This window comes from Macaca nemestrina, chromosome 11 (genome assembly GCF_043159975.1).
Source record: "Macaca nemestrina isolate mMacNem1 chromosome 11, mMacNem.hap1, whole genome shotgun sequence".
In the NCBI taxonomy this organism is placed as follows: Eukaryota; Metazoa; Chordata; class Mammalia; order Primates; family Cercopithecidae; genus Macaca; species Macaca nemestrina.
In genome coordinates this window covers 76,696,363-76,711,957 of record NC_092135.1, presented here as the reverse complement: position 1 = coordinate 76,711,957, position 15,595 = coordinate 76,696,363, and the positions used below count along the sequence as shown (strand labels likewise).

At 38.2% G+C, this 15,595-nt stretch overlaps 1 protein-coding gene across 11 annotated transcripts in view; it reads left to right on the top strand.

Annotated features, from left to right (window-relative positions):
- Positions 1-15,595, top strand: part of LOC105468968 (titin) — a 272,665-nt gene that overhangs the window by 30,555 nt on the left and 226,515 nt on the right. For all 11 annotated transcript variants that reach the window (XM_071073842.1, XM_071073841.1, XM_071073840.1 and 8 more), the window contains exons 28-43: positions 22-1,715; positions 1,869-2,150; positions 2,598-2,864; positions 2,961-3,233; positions 3,346-3,609; positions 3,702-3,962; positions 5,620-5,880; positions 6,416-6,679; positions 6,771-7,031; positions 7,151-7,411; positions 8,143-8,403; positions 8,920-9,061; positions 9,152-9,317; positions 10,451-10,682; positions 12,245-12,529; positions 12,753-12,878. In XM_071073842.1, coding sequence (XP_070929943.1) covers positions 22-1,715; positions 1,869-2,150; positions 2,598-2,864; positions 2,961-3,233; positions 3,346-3,609; positions 3,702-3,962; positions 5,620-5,880; positions 6,416-6,679; positions 6,771-7,031; positions 7,151-7,411; positions 8,143-8,403; positions 8,920-9,061; positions 9,152-9,317; positions 10,451-10,682; positions 12,245-12,529; positions 12,753-12,878 — 5,300 coding nt within the window. The remainder of the gene's footprint in view (positions 1-21; positions 1,716-1,868; positions 2,151-2,597; positions 2,865-2,960; positions 3,234-3,345; positions 3,610-3,701; positions 3,963-5,619; positions 5,881-6,415; positions 6,680-6,770; positions 7,032-7,150; positions 7,412-8,142; positions 8,404-8,919; positions 9,062-9,151; positions 9,318-10,450; positions 10,683-12,244; positions 12,530-12,752; positions 12,879-15,595) is intronic.

Here is a 15,595-nt window from a genome sequence, read left to right as displayed (position 1 = left end):
CCCTCCCCCAACTTTTTATAGAATTGAAGGAACCAAGGGAGAAGCTGCCCTTAAAATCGATTCCACTGTCAGCCAAGATTCTGCCTGGTATACCGCGACTGCTATTAATAAAGCTGGCAGAGACACTACAAGATGCAAAGTAAATGTTGAAGTTGAGTTTGCAGAGCCTGAACCAGAGAGAAAATTAATCATCCCAAGGGGGACATATAGAGCAAAGGAGATTGCAGCCCCAGAACTGGAGCCCCTCCATTTGCGATATGGTCAAGAGCAATGGGAAGAAGGTGATCTCTATGACAAAGAGAAACAACAGAAACCATTCTTTAAGAAAAAACTCACCTCCTTAAGACTTAAGCGCTTTGGACCTGCCCACTTTGAATGCAGGCTAACACCCATTGGTGACCCAACGATGGTGGTGGAGTGGCTCCATGATGGAAAGCCACTTGAGGCAGCCAACAGGCTCCGTATGATCAATGAATTTGGGTACTGCAGCCTTGATTATGGTGTTGCATATTCTAGAGACAGTGGTATCATTACTTGCAGAGCCACTAACAAATACGGAACAGATCATACATCTGCTACCCTTATTGTTAAAGATGAGAAAAGTCTTGTGGAAGAATCCCAGTTGCCTGAGGGGAGGAAAGGCTTACAGAGAATTGAAGAATTAGAGAGAATGGCTCATGAAGGTGCACTTACAGGTGTAACAACAGATCAGAAAGAAAAGCAAAAGCCAGACATTGTCTTGTTCCCAGAGCCAGTTAGAGTACTTGAAGGGGAGACTGCAAGGTTCCGCTGCAGGGTAACAGGCTACCCTCAGCCCAAAGTCAACTGGTACCTCAATGGACAGCTCATTCGCAAAAGCAAAAGGTTCAGAGTTCGCTATGATGGTATCCATTACCTGGACATCGTGGACTGCAAATCATATGACACAGGTGAAGTGAAGGTCACCGCAGAAAATCCTGAAGGTGTGATAGAGCATAAAGTGAAGCTTGAGATTCAACAGAGGGAAGATTTTAGGTCTGTTCTTAGGAGAGCTCCTGAACCAAGGCCCGAGTTTCACGTACACGAACCAGGAAAGCTTCAGTTTGAAGTACAAAAAGTGGATAGACCTGTTGACACCACTGAAACCAAAGAAGTTGTGAAGTTGAAAAGGGCTGAAAGAATTACCCATGAAAAAGTGCCCGAAGAGTCGGAAGAGCTGCGTAGTAAATTCAAGCGCAGAACAGAAGAGGGCTATTATGAAGCCATTACCGCTGTGGAGCTCAAGTCTCGAAAGAAAGATGAATCCTATGAGGAACTCCTCAGGAAGACAAAAGATGAACTTCTCCACTGGACCAAAGAGTTAACTGAAGAGGAAAAGAAAGCTCTTGCCGAAGAAGGCAAAATCACGATTCCAACTTTTAAACCTGATAAGATTGAACTAAGTCCTAGTATGGAGGCTCCAAAAATCTTCGAAAGAATCCAAAGCCAAACAGTGGGCCAAGGATCTGATGCACACTTCCGGGTCAGAGTCGTGGGGAAACCAGACCCTGAATGTGAATGGTACAAAAATGGTGTCAAAATTGAACGGTCTGACCGGATCTACTGGTACTGGCCCGAAGACAATGTTTGTGAATTGGTCATAAGAGATGTGACTGCTGAGGACTCTGCCAGCATCATGGTAAAAGCCATCAACATAGCTGGAGAAACCTCTAGTCACGCATTCCTACTTGTCCAAGGTAATTTGCATGTCTTTCCTTTGATGGACCTGTCTTTGTATTCAAGAATATCCATGAGTGCGTTTACTTTTATTTTCTTTCCCCATTCCTCAGGTTGCGAATTTAATTTAATATAATGTGCTCTCCCCTTTTCCCCCCACCTTTTTCTTGTAGCCAAGCAATTGATCACTTTCACACAGGAATTACAAGATGTTGTTGCTAAGGAAAAAGATACTATGGCAACCTTTGAATGTGAAACTTCAGAACCATTTGTCAAAGTGAAATGGTATAAAGATGGTATGGAGGTTCATGAGGGAGATAAATACAGGATGCACTCTGACAGAAAGGTTCACTTCCTCTCCATACTGACCATTGATATGTCTGATGCTGAAGATTACAGCTGTGTACTTGTGGAAGATGAAAATATCAAAACAACTGCTAAACTTATTGTTGAAGGTATTCAACAACAAAGGATTTCATTGTTTACCTAAGCTCTAAGGTCACCCTTAGCATGTGGTCAAATTAGCTATGCAATTTTTCTTTCATAAAACAATTATTTGGAAATTGGCTATAAGTTTCATAGCCAGAATCATAAATTTATGTTCCTAATTAAGAATGTTAATAATTTGACCATTTGGATTTTTTTAAGTAGTATTATCTTGATTTTTAGCTTTTAAGATTTTTATTAAAACTTAATTCTTTACTTTCAAAAATATTTAAAAATTAAAATAAAATAACTGCTTCTCATTGAAAATTTATCTCTCAGCCCATTAGCAGGTAGATATTAAGAATATTCCTGATAGTATGGGGGAGATAAGAGATATACAAGACATTGTCTCCATCCTAAGTCTAGATGCATACCTCTCCAAAAAAAATGTTTTCTTTTTCTGTTATACACTTCAGGTGCAGTTGTTGAGTTTGTGAAGGAACTTGAGGACATAGAAGTTCCAGAATCATATTCAGGAGAATTAGAGTGTATTGTATCCCCAGAAAATATAGAAGGAAAATGGTATCATAACAATGTGGAGCTTAAATCCAATGGCAAATACACAATTACATCTCGTCGTGGACGTCAGAACCTCACAGTCAAGGACGTAACCAAGGAGGACCAGGGAGAATACAGCTTTGTCATTGACGGAAAAAAGACAACCTGTAAACTAAAGATGAAACGTAAGTCTTCCCATTCCTGACAGCCTGCAGTGAGCATCATTATGGTTTATTGATAAAAAATGATCATAACATTCTTTTTCTCCCCATATTTCACAGCCCGCCCCATTGCTATCCTACAAGGACTTAGTGACCAAAAAGTCTGTGAGGGTGACATTGTTCAGCTTGAAGTTAAAGTCTCCTTGGAAAGTGTGGAAGGTGTCTGGATGAAAGACGGCCAAGAAGTGCAGCCCAGTGACAGGATTCACATTGTGATAGACAAACAATCTCATATGCTGCTCATTGAAGACATGACTAAGGAAGATGCTGGAAATTACTCTTTCACCATTCCAGCCCTTGGCCTCTCCACCAGTGGGCGTGTCTCTGTCTATAGTGAGTCCTACTTATACAATTTTATGTTTACACTATCAAGCAACATAAAGAACTTCAAGGAGCAGACAATTTCAACAAAATTCATTCATCTTGTGTGTGTATGATTTTGCAGGTGTGGACGTGATAACACCTCTAAAAGATGTTAACGTGATTGAAGGCACAAAGGCTGTGCTTGAATGTAAGGTCTCAGTTCCTGATGTGACTTCTGTTAAGTGGTACTTAAATGATGAACAAATCAAGCCTGATGACCGTGTGCATGCCATTGTAAAAGGTACTAAACAGCGGCTAGTCATTAACCGAACTCATGCTTCAGACGAAGGACCCTACAAGCTGATAGTTGGCAGAGTTGAAACCAACTGTAATCTCTCTGTAGAAAGTAAGGATTATTCTACTTATCTAATAATTACTTTAAGCATTCTACTTTCTCAGTGTAATAATAACCAAGAGATTATTTTATTTTTTCCCCAGAAATTAAAATTATCAGAGGTCTTCGTGACCTTACCTGTACAGAAACTCAAAATGTGGTGTTTGAGGTTGAGCTGTCCCACTCTGGAATTGATGTCTTGTGGAATTTTAAGGACAAGGAAATCAAACCCAGTTCTAAATATAAAATCGAAGCACATGGAAAAATATATAAACTGACAGTTCTAAATATGATGAAAGATGATGAAGGAAAATATACATTTTATGCGGGAGAAAATATGACATCTGGAAAACTTACTGTGGCAGGTAGGTATATTTATTAACCTAAATTCTTATGAGGAGCGATTGTTATTTTAAGAAATTGTTATTCATTTCCCCCAAAACTCCTTTCAGTTTCCCACTTCCATGCCTCTGCTTATGCTGTTCCCAAAGCCAATAGTACTTGCAACACCATTCCCACCAGCCTAAATTACAAATGTTCTTCTAGGCCTACCTCAAACATCACCTTCTCCATTAAACCTTCCTTAATCTCCCCATTTATATATGATCTCTTCCTCCTCCAACCCCAGGATCACTTTATATGTTTCTCGTTCATAGTATTTATTATGCACTTGTCTTATTTCCCATTTCCTCTTTCAATATCCTTCCTCTTTCAATATCAGTGTATAAACTCCTGAAATCTGGAATTTTCTTTGTATATTCCAATATATTGCAAATGACAGATAATCAATTGATATTTGCTGAATTGAGCTTTATTTAAACTTTCTTATTCTAAAGAATTATTTCCTTTTGTAGCCATTCTTGCTTCTTTAGTCTTTGCGCCTTTTGTTTTCTTCCTACCTTTTAATGAACTCAATAAATATTTTCAAAATACAGTTTAATGTAACTGTATCTCTTATGATATCATGTAGAAATAAGACCATCATTCAGCAGAATGTCTTAGCTTTACAACGAAGAATAAAAAATGTAAATCAATTGTCAACAAAAAACTAGAAGTCATCATTAATTTGTTTGGTTCATTACAGTTTAAATATTGAGAGTTGAGATATTACATTCAGATCGTGTTGTCTATTACATCCAGAATTGAAGCAAGTTATATGGTAATGATCTGTCTTATTTGGTATGAAAGTTTCATGGTTTATACTTAGTTACATTATAAGATTTCCTCAGAGATCGGACCATGAAAAGACTGGTAAAACAAAATTTCAGATTTAGCATTTTTATACATTTAATATAAATTACATGTTTTTAAATGTGTGGAAACAGGAATAAACTATGAACCCCTCTGTGATTTCACCCAATGTTTTTAAAGTACCTACCATAGGTCAGACACTTGTAGGAACTCAGGACACAAAACTAAATAAGAAACGATTTTTTTCTTGAGAAATTCATAATTTAGAGAAGACAGATACATAAGCAACTAGCTTGTTAAAGCAGTAATTATTTCTACTAGCGGATGATAAGAGTGGAGGCAATGGGGTGAAACTTCATAGAATGAGTGACATTTGTCAACACAGTGATTTTTAGTATGCAGAAATCCTTAATCTAGTAGAAACATTGATGACTTGTACATTTTGTTTAGCAAATTTTTATGTAGTCAAAATATCAGATTCCCAGGAAATAATCATTAAAAGACCAAGTAAAATGCTTCTGAAGAAGAAGGAATTGGGTTAGAGGCTATCCCAGTGTTACACTGTTCTAAGAATTTCCTATTAATTCAACAATTGCTTTTTCTTAACAAAACTTTTCTGATTCCAGTATTTCTCCTAATTATCAGTCATACATACTTGGAATAAGGGATTTCTTTGGTACCTTCTCAATATGGGTAAAAACAATCTTATAGACATTTCATGATTTCAAAATCATGTTCTTAAATTTGATATTTTACATTTACTTCTGCAAAGATTTTCTTATTATGTGAGTATTTTTAAAGGGCTCATACTGTACTTCTCTTGTTCCAAAGGTGGGGCCATCTCCAAGCCACTCACAGATCAGACCGTAGCTGAATCCCAGGAAGCTGTGTTTGAATGTGAAGTTGCCAACCCAGATTCCAAAGGTGAATGGTTGAGGGATGGCAAACACCTACCACTGACTAACAACATCAGAAGTGAGTCTGATGGCCACAAAAGGAGACTTATCATTGCTGCCACCAAATTAGATGACATTGGAGAATATACCTACAAGGTGGCCACCTCCAAAACATCTGCCAAACTTAAAGTTGAAGGTAAGTAACATAGGATTTGTCCTTTTCAAATCATATTACAATCTTGATCATTATCATTTTAAAAGACAAATGATATGGCCATTTTGGATACCATAAATTTTCACTTCATAAAGTCCTTCTAGATCCTCTAAACCTTCCTGAGACACATACCACAAGGCACAAAATTGCTTATCAAATGTGTTTATGCAAAAAAGCCATTTCTTAGGTTAAAGCTCTGTGAAACAGCTATATCAGACACTGATTCTCCATTCATCTCTCACCCTTCTCCAATTAGTCTATTATGCTACTAATATATAGCTATGCAAACTTCATACTACTCGAGCATAGAAAAATCATTTCATGATGTACATGTCCAGTTGGATCCCAGGTTTCCCTAAATAATCTCCGGTGTCTTTTAAAACAGAGGTGCTGCATAACTGCAAAATGTTTGGTAGCCATTTTTTTGCTGGGTGACTAAGCAATGATCTTGTTCAGGACTTCTTTTCCTTCATGATGTCATCCATATTTTCTAACCCAATCATAAATTTGTCTTCAGCTGTCAAAATTAAGAAGACTCTGAAGAACCTCACAGTGACAGAAACACAGGATGCTGTTTTCACTGTCGAGCTTACACACCCTAATGTCAAAGGTGTCCAGTGGATCAAAAATGGAGTTGTGCTGGAATCCAATGAAAAGTATGCTATCTCTGTCAAAGGAACAGTTTACTCTCTGAGGATTAAAAACTGTGCCATCGTGGATGAGTCTGTTTATGGCTTCAGGCTTGGAAGGCTAGGAGCCAGTGCCAGACTGCACGTTGAGAGTAAGTTGACTTAGAAACACTTTACAAATAGTCAGCCCGTGGTTACCATTAAGTTAACCCTATCACTGAATTGCTCCAATTTTCCTCTTAGCTGTCAAGATCATTAAAAAGCCAAAGGATGTGACAGCCTTGGAAAATGCCACTGTTGCCTTTGAAGTTAGTGTTTCCCATGACACCGTTCCAGTAAAATGGTTCCATAAGAATGTGGAAATTAAGCCAAGTGACAAACACAGACTGGTCTCAGAAAGGAAGGTCCACAAGCTGATGCTGCAGAACATCTCCCCCTCAGATGCTGGGGAATACACAGCTGTGGTGGGGCAACTGGAATGCAAAGCAAAACTGTTTGTGGAGAGTGAGTATCAGGCAGCCCCTACGGCCCTTTCCTTGATGAACCCCATGTATTAATTTGTTTGGTTTCGTCTATTTTTTAAATAAATTGTATTAACTGAAGTGTTCTCTGATTTTACCAAGCATTACATATTACAAAAACCATGAAAAATATCGAGGTGCCTGAGACCAAAACTGCCTCTTTTGAGTGTGAGGTGTCCCACTTCAATGTCCCTTCCATGTGGCTGAAGAATGGTGTGGAAATTGAGATGAGTGAAAAGTTCAAGATAGTTGTGCAGGGAAAACTCCACCAGCTGATCATCATGAACACCAGCACGGAGGACTCGGCAGAATACACATTTGTCTGTGGCAATGACCAAGTCAGCGCCACCCTGACAGTCACCCGTAAGTTAAAAATAGATACATATATGTATATAAAATATGAAATATTCAGTAGATTCATTGATATTCTATATCCTACACTTTGCTGACCACTCAAAAATCCTTGATTGGGTGGGTAGGGTGGCTCAAGCCTGTAATCCCAGTACTTTGGGAGGCCAAGGCAGGAGAATCACTTGAGATCAAGATTTTGTGACCAGGCTGGGAAACACAGTGAGATCCTGCCTCTACCAAAAACAAAAGGAAAAAAAAATTAGCTGGGCATGGTGGCACAGAGTTGTAGTCCCAGCTACTCAGGAGGCTGAGGTTGGAGGATCACTTGGGCCCAGAAGACCAAGGCTGCAGTGAGCCACGATCATGGCACTGCACTCCAACCTGGGCAAGAAAGTTAGAACCTGCCTCAAAAAATAAAAAATAAAATTGTTACTTGAAACATCTAGTATGTGGTTACACTGAGTAAAGCACTAGTATCTCCACCTGGATAAAATGTTCCAGTTAGAGTAGCACTGAAAGGCTACCTGGAAAGATGGCTCAGTGTCTATCACTTGATCTTTCTGTTCCTCTGAGCTGGCACTGTCCTGTATGGTACATGGAAGGTATCAAAGCTTATATCTCTAAACTGTAATTGCCTCAACAGATGTACTAAAAACATTCCAAGTTTTTATTCTGCACCTCTTATAACCCACATCATATTTACATAAAGTCTCCTTGGGTGTGTTTCCTTTTCTCCTTTGCAGCAATCATGATTACTTCCATGCTGAAAGACATCAACGCTGAAGAAAAAGACACTATTACTTTTGAGGTGACAGTGAACTATGAAGGCATCTCTTACAAATGGTTAAAGAATGGTGTGGAAATCAAATCAACTGACAAGTGCCAGATGAGAACCAAAAAGCTCACACACTCCCTGAACATCAGGAATGTTCACTTTGGGGATGCTGCTGACTACACCTTTGTGGCTGGAAAAGCTACATCAACAGCCACACTTTATGTGGAAGGTATGGTTTCATAAATATTAGATCCATAGAAAAAATGTCACACATGCTTTGTAAAATTTAGTGTATCAATTAATGAATGGATAAATAAAATGTGGGATAGCCATACAATGGGAAAGCAATCAGCAACAAAAAGGAAGCACTACGATTTACTACAAAATGGATGAACATTAAAAACTTTATGCTAAGTGAAAGAAGCCAGAGACCATACAAAGATCACATATTGTATGATTCCATTTATATGAAATGTCCAAGATACACAAATCTGTAGAGACGTAGATTGGTGGTTGCCTAGGTCTACAAGGGAGACAATAGAAAAGTCCTTGGGGCAATGGCTAAGGGGTACATAATTTCTTCTTGGGGAATGAGAATGTTCTAAAATTATGGTGATGTCTACACAATGATGAATACATGGAAACTCATTGAATTGTGTACTTTAAATGGGTGGATTGTATAGTATGTGAATTATATCTCAATAAAGCTGTTAAAAATGTTAATTTTCTACATGCTATTCTCCAGCTCGTCATATAGAATTTAGGAAACACATTAAGGACATTAAGGTTCTGGAGAAGAAGCGAGCCATGTTTGAATGTGAAGTTTCTGAACCTGATATCACTGTACAGTGGATGAAAGATGACCAGGAACTGCAGATCACAGACAGGTCGGTTGTTTTGTCTTGCTACATTCCAGTAATTCCCAGTTTCTTCTGAATCACCATATGGTAAAACTCCAATTTCCATTTCATCCATAGAATAAAGATTCAGAAGGAGAAATATGTCCACCGCCTTCTGATCCCATCCACCCGGATGTCTGATGCTGGGAAGTACACAGTGGTGGCAGGAGGCAACGTGTCAACTGCAAACCTCTTTGTAGAAGGCAGAGATGTTCGCATCCGAAGTATTAAAAAGGAGGTTCAGGTATTGTCTATATACTAAATGTTTTGAAAAATCATCAGTAGTCCATAATCTATCATTTTATATTTCAATGTTTCCCTTTTACATTTGCTAACCACAGTCCTTTAAAGAATTAAATCAGCTCATTCTTACTTGGCTTAGACTCTCTCATGCTGACCTCAATTTAGTCACAGTTTCCACTCAGGGAATAAGTGTGTCCCTAGCAGCTGTCTAAATACGTTAATTAAAGCAGCTGTAGAAACTTCACCGTCTAATAAATGGCTGCTTGCCAAGCAGCACCAACCAGAAAAGAATTAAAATGTAAATCATGAGGTTCACACATCAATTAGAATTAAGGAAATTTTGAACAAGGTGACATTTTCTCAGGTTTCTATCTATGGAGAGCCAAGTGTCAAGGGACTTAGTGGCTAGAAGTACTTTCTATGAAGTCTAAGAGAAAGCCCCGTCCAAGCCATGCTGGGTTCCTGGCAAGGATGCTGGATGCTTTTGCTGTCGGCTGAGTTTACAGAGCTTGTCCTCATAAGTGTCAGTCATCCCAAATGATATAATGGAGGACACATGTCTAGAGAAATACCAGTTGAGTTCAGCTTCATCATGTTGCTCATCCAAAGAAAACCAGGCTTTAGAGACTGTAGACCACAATGAAAAAGCCTTCAATGAGGACTCAGATAACCTGGAGAGGTCTTCCATCATTTATTTGCCAATTCTGAACCTCAGTGTTCTCACTCTTAAAATGAGGATAATAGTTCCTACCTAGCTCACAAAGTTATTGTTCATATAAAATGAAATCAAATTAAGTAATAACTTTTTAGATAATAAGAAGCCCCCAAATGTAAAGTGTCTTTATATCCCTTTTTAGTAAATAAGCAAACATTTAAGGATGAAATAATTGTCCCTTTGGGCCAGCTCCTTTCCTCCGTGCAGGTGTAAACACAATTCTCTACAAGAGAAGTTTATGTACCATTTGTCCAACACTAGTCAGGAAAAATTACAGAGTGCTATAATCAGCCAACTTATTGCATTATAATATATTGGTTTCACATGCCATTCATTGACCAGTTTTAGAAATTGATTAACTGGGAGGAAACCAAAGCTTCAAGTTTTTTGTTTTTTTTTTAATGTTGTTTCATCAATAGGTCATTGAGAAACAGCGTGCTGTTGTTGAGTTTGAGGTCAATGAAGACGACGTTGATGCCCACTGGTATAAAGACGGCATTGAAATCAATTTCCAAGTTCAAGAACGACACAAATATGTGGTGGAGAGAAGAATCCACCGAATGTTTATCTCTGAGACCAGACAGAGTGATGCAGGAGAATACACCTTTGTGGCAGGAAGGAACAGGAGTTCTGTCACTCTCTATGTCAATGGTATGTAGGGACAGATTTCAGCATATTTTGTGGATCCATCAGAAATAATCCTCCTGTTTAAGTCACTAAATTCCTGTAATTCAAAGGAAATGTCTAAAGAACCTATGGTATTCACATGGTTGCAGTTATATTTTTTTCTTCACATTATACCTACGGAAAAGGGAGGGCAGCTGTTAAAAGACCTATTGAGAAGTTATTTTCAGAAGCACCTGATGGCCAGATCCTTATCTAGTTGCTCAACACTATTGAATACCCACTGGGTGTCAATTGTCATATACCCCAGATGGGCTTCCAGATTTGCTGTTAAACTATTTTAGTTCTCTGCCCTCTGCCTGAACTGCTCAAGTCCTAGCAGCACTAACAAGTCAAAGTAGTGTTTCCAGCCTCTAGTATGGAGTGCCTGGGAGAACTCAAAGGTCCTCTTTGAGACCCTGGAAGGCCTAGAGAGCCTCAGGCAATGTGGAACTAGATCCTCTCTACCCCAAGCTCTAAGAACAGGGGCTCTTATTTTGGAGGGGGAATTTCACCTGCTAGCAAGCACTCCTGAGGAGCCTCTCAGCAGTTCTCAGGGAAGTGCTGTTAAACCTCTGCTCTCCTCATTAGAAATCTTAAGGCTGAATCTCAAGCTGACCTTGTTTCGAGTCTAACCTAGATGCAAGAGAAAAATGGAACCTCCCTTTCTCTCCTCATCCTAGGCCATATCTCTTTGAATAAAATACCCCTGAGGCAGATGCAGGAACACCAGGGGTAATCTCAAGATTCACAAAGATGAACCATATCGCCAACATTCCCTTGGTTCCTAGGAGACCAAATGGTCATGGCATCCAGTTCTTATTATCTCTGTATTACTAGTGGAGAAACTGAGACACAGAAAAGTAAAGATCTTTTCTATGATAGTGTCAGAAGCCAGCCTCACAGAAGTCATTTCTTCTAATTTCTGGGTTCCATGAACTAACCAGGTCCCCTCACTCATCACAGCACTGAGAATATGCTTTAGTTAGCAAAACAGGAAAGCTGAATTTGTTAAATCTACCTAATGGCATTTAACTAGATCTGAAATAGTAGTCATTCATTCAATACTTACTGATTGCATTTTACTGGCACTGGTACATAACAAAATGACTATGACATAAATACAAATACTTGCAAAACAAACAAAATGGAATGGGATGAGCCTCCTCACCATATGATTTGTCCAAATGACTTTTGAAAATAGGTAGCATGTGTAAGTTATTTTATAATTCATTCAGGTATCCATCGCTAAGCCCCCACCCCAAACAGAAACTGGGATAATCAGGTTAACTCAGCACTCTCAGCATGCCCCCCAAATGTCAAAAATATCTTTCTGAAGCTATTCCCTCTGCTTGTGGACAAATTCTAAATGCTTTCTTCATTCTTAGCACAAAGAATGTTCCAATATTCCGAGGCAAGTAAAAATACCACAATTCCAAAATTTTGTCTCTGGATGTATAAGTAGACGGCAAGAAATTAATGTAGAGTTTTGCATGCTCTCCTGTGTTTTTACACTTTTTTATGGGCTATTTGTCAACATTTACTCCTAGCTCCTGAACCGCCCCAAGTTCTGCAGGAGCTCCAGCCTGTCACTGTGCAGTCTGGCAAGCCGGCCCGCTTCTGTGCCGTGATATCCGGCAGACCACAGCCCAAAATTTCCTGGTACAAGGAAGAGCAGCTGCTTTCCACTGGCTTCAAGTGCAAATTTCTTCATGATGGGCAAGAGTACACGCTTTTGCTAATTGAAGCCTTCCCAGAGGATGCGGCAGTCTATACCTGTGAAGCCAAGAATGACTATGGAGTTGCCACAACATCAGCTTCACTCTCAGTGGAAGGTGGGAATGCCTTGCTACTTCCAGCTGAAAATAAAACCTAAGAAATGGCTTTTGTCCTTTCCCAGTGCATTTAAAAATACAATTTGGAGCTCATAAAAGTAGATTGCTACCCAGTTTTGAAAGCACTCTACTGTGAAATAAATTAAGATAAACCTACATGCTCCCTTCTGTGAGGTCTCTATGGTGACTTAATCATGACAAACCTTGTGGTTTCTTTCTTTAGTTCCAGAAATTGTGTCTCCCGATCAGGAAATGCCAGTTTATCCACCTGCCATCATCACCCCGCTTCAGGACACTGTCACTTCGGAAGGGCAGCCAGCCCGTTTTCAATGCCGGGTTTCTGGAACAGGTAAGTTTAAGAACAAAAGGTATCATTGCTAATACTTACAAAGAATTATATGGGAAAAACATTCTGTCACCTTCTCCTCTATCACAAACATCTCTCATGCATAATTTGAAGCTTAATGGAAATCTAGCAGAAAACTTATTTCAATTATTAAATTAAGAAGTAGATAAGTGTTTTTCACTATTCTGTGCCCTTAAAAATGGTTATTTATGTTATGTTATGTGTTCTTTATCACAGTAAAAGAATTACATTAGTGTTTTTTACTAATCTTTAAAAAAGGTCATGTTCCCTTTATGATTGTAGCTACACTTAATTTCCTAATTGATAAAATACAATGACAAAACTAAAATTATCATTAGATTAATCATAATAGCATCTACATATATTTCAAAAGAATAATACATTTATATAAGATATTATTCAGTCTATGGAAAATGCTTGTGTGAAAGGTATCCTTTGGAAGATAATATCCTATAGTGGTCAGAAGTCAGGGCTTTATGGTCAAAGATGCTGAATTTGAATCTTGCCTTCAATATGTGACCTTAGGCAAATATATCATTTCTCTGGTTCTCTTTCTCTCATGAATACATTGAGTAAACTATTGCATTCAATTCTAGAAAATATATTTTATAAGGCTAGGAATTCTGTTTTAGTACCTAGAATTTGGCATCTGAAAAATAGTACCTGATAAAAGGTAAGCTCTATGAAAACAAGAGTGGATCGTTGCCCTAGAATATCACCTGATACATAGTAGATACTCCATAGGTAATTGTTGACTGGACAAATTAATGATGGTTAAATGACTGTTACCAAACACTTAAGATTATTATCAAGATTAAGTTAGGTAACTCAAGTCAGCACATAGCACAGTGCCCATCATAGAGTAATCAATGAGAGTCAGCTGCTACCATTTTTAATTGGGGCATGCTTCTCAAGTACCACCAGCCGCTTTCCTCATCCCAGGAATCTGACCTTGGTAGAATGAGACAATACACGTAGAACCACTTCAAGTCATAATTGATTGTCTGTAATCACAATTGATAGATATCTTGTCTCAGATAGAAACAAGATAAATCAAATGAATGTATGATCCCTTTATCCCAAATGAAAATCACTCTCTAATTTTCTTGGCTTTTGTATACCACCAGCCAAAGGGAAACTCTCAAAGCTTGGGCATCTCCCAGTACTCTTAATAGGCTGATGCAAAAGTAATTGCAAAGTTGTATTGTTTTGTTTATTGTGCTTCTCCCATTAGTTTATAATCCAATATCTACCTTGTCAAGATTTATTTTTCTGAACAGGTTAGTACTTCAGTTGGTCTTCTGACCTGATTATTTCCTCCTCAGAAATGGAGATTGTGATCTAGAAATCCAATAGACCTATTTGATTGTATGAGCATAATTAAAAGATATAATGTATGTAAAGCACCTATAGCCATGGCTGCCAAGTAACTGGGGCTCAATACATTCATTTTATTATAGCCATAGAGAGGAATTACATAAACATCAATGTATTGGGTGACCAATATGGACAAATACCATGGACTGTATACTTGAGGGATAGTGTTCAAGAAATACTAAATATTAATAAATGAAGACTGATTTGATAATATCCTACTAACACAATAATAAAAATATATTTTAAAAGCAAATTCACTAAAGCTACACTAAATACGTTATCCATTTATTTAATTTTTAGAGGAATTTTTTTAATATAAACATATATATACATCATTCAAAGTAGTAATATTTGTCTTAACTATATTGGTATAGTGCTTTTAAGTCTATAACATATTAACATATGGTAGTATTGCCTTTAAAGTGTTGCAGAAATACACCTGAAGCACTCTACAAGACACCAATTGGGGTAGAAAGAGAAAAACTTCACTATCTTTTCTGCATAACCAATGTTTTTAAAGTTTGAATAGGCTTTGTAAACTCAGAAGATCATTAACGTCCTATGTGTGGTAATATTTATACACATATAGTGGTTTTAGCACCCTCTTGTAAATTTGTTTTCCATATGAAAGAAATTAAATTCATTAAATAAAATGCTCTTTCAAAAACTCACCAACTCACAGAGTTTCATACCACTGGAACTAAAAATATTTACACAACTTCCTCTGGCTACGTATTGCCTTAAGTAAGTGTGGGCCTGCTTTCCACAAATTGAAAAGAAATTGGGAGTCTTCAGAAGCCCCTTTTCCATGCTTTTTGGCGATGCAGTACTTTCTGAAGCATGAAACGTGGGCCTGAGCAACCAGGGGCTGTTTCTAACAGGGAAAATGTTACCTATTGAAGGTCTCCAGTGCCACCTACTGGTAGAGGAGCAATTTGGAAAAGCAGAATCTTAAAACGTAAAAAAGCTAGTTTTTTGCTGTTTATTCTACAGATGATGAGTCAGTGTCATTTGGAGGGTTACAGAGTGACAGCTAGCTAAACAAAATGGTGAATAATTAATCTAGCACTGATGTTGTCTGTTATTCATTTAAGCATCTGTGCAATTTTTATTCTACCATTTATTGTTTCCCTGCTATTGAGACATTACCTTAGGTGCTGGGGTGCAGATCTTGCTCTTGCTTTAAGGAGCTCAATATGTAGGTGAGGAGATGCATGCACACAACTAGATCCCAAGGTTTTAAGTGCTATTAACAGGCCCACTTTCTCATCATTCTCTGTCTGGGAGAGAGCCAGAGAAAGATGTGTGAACTGAGCATTGTA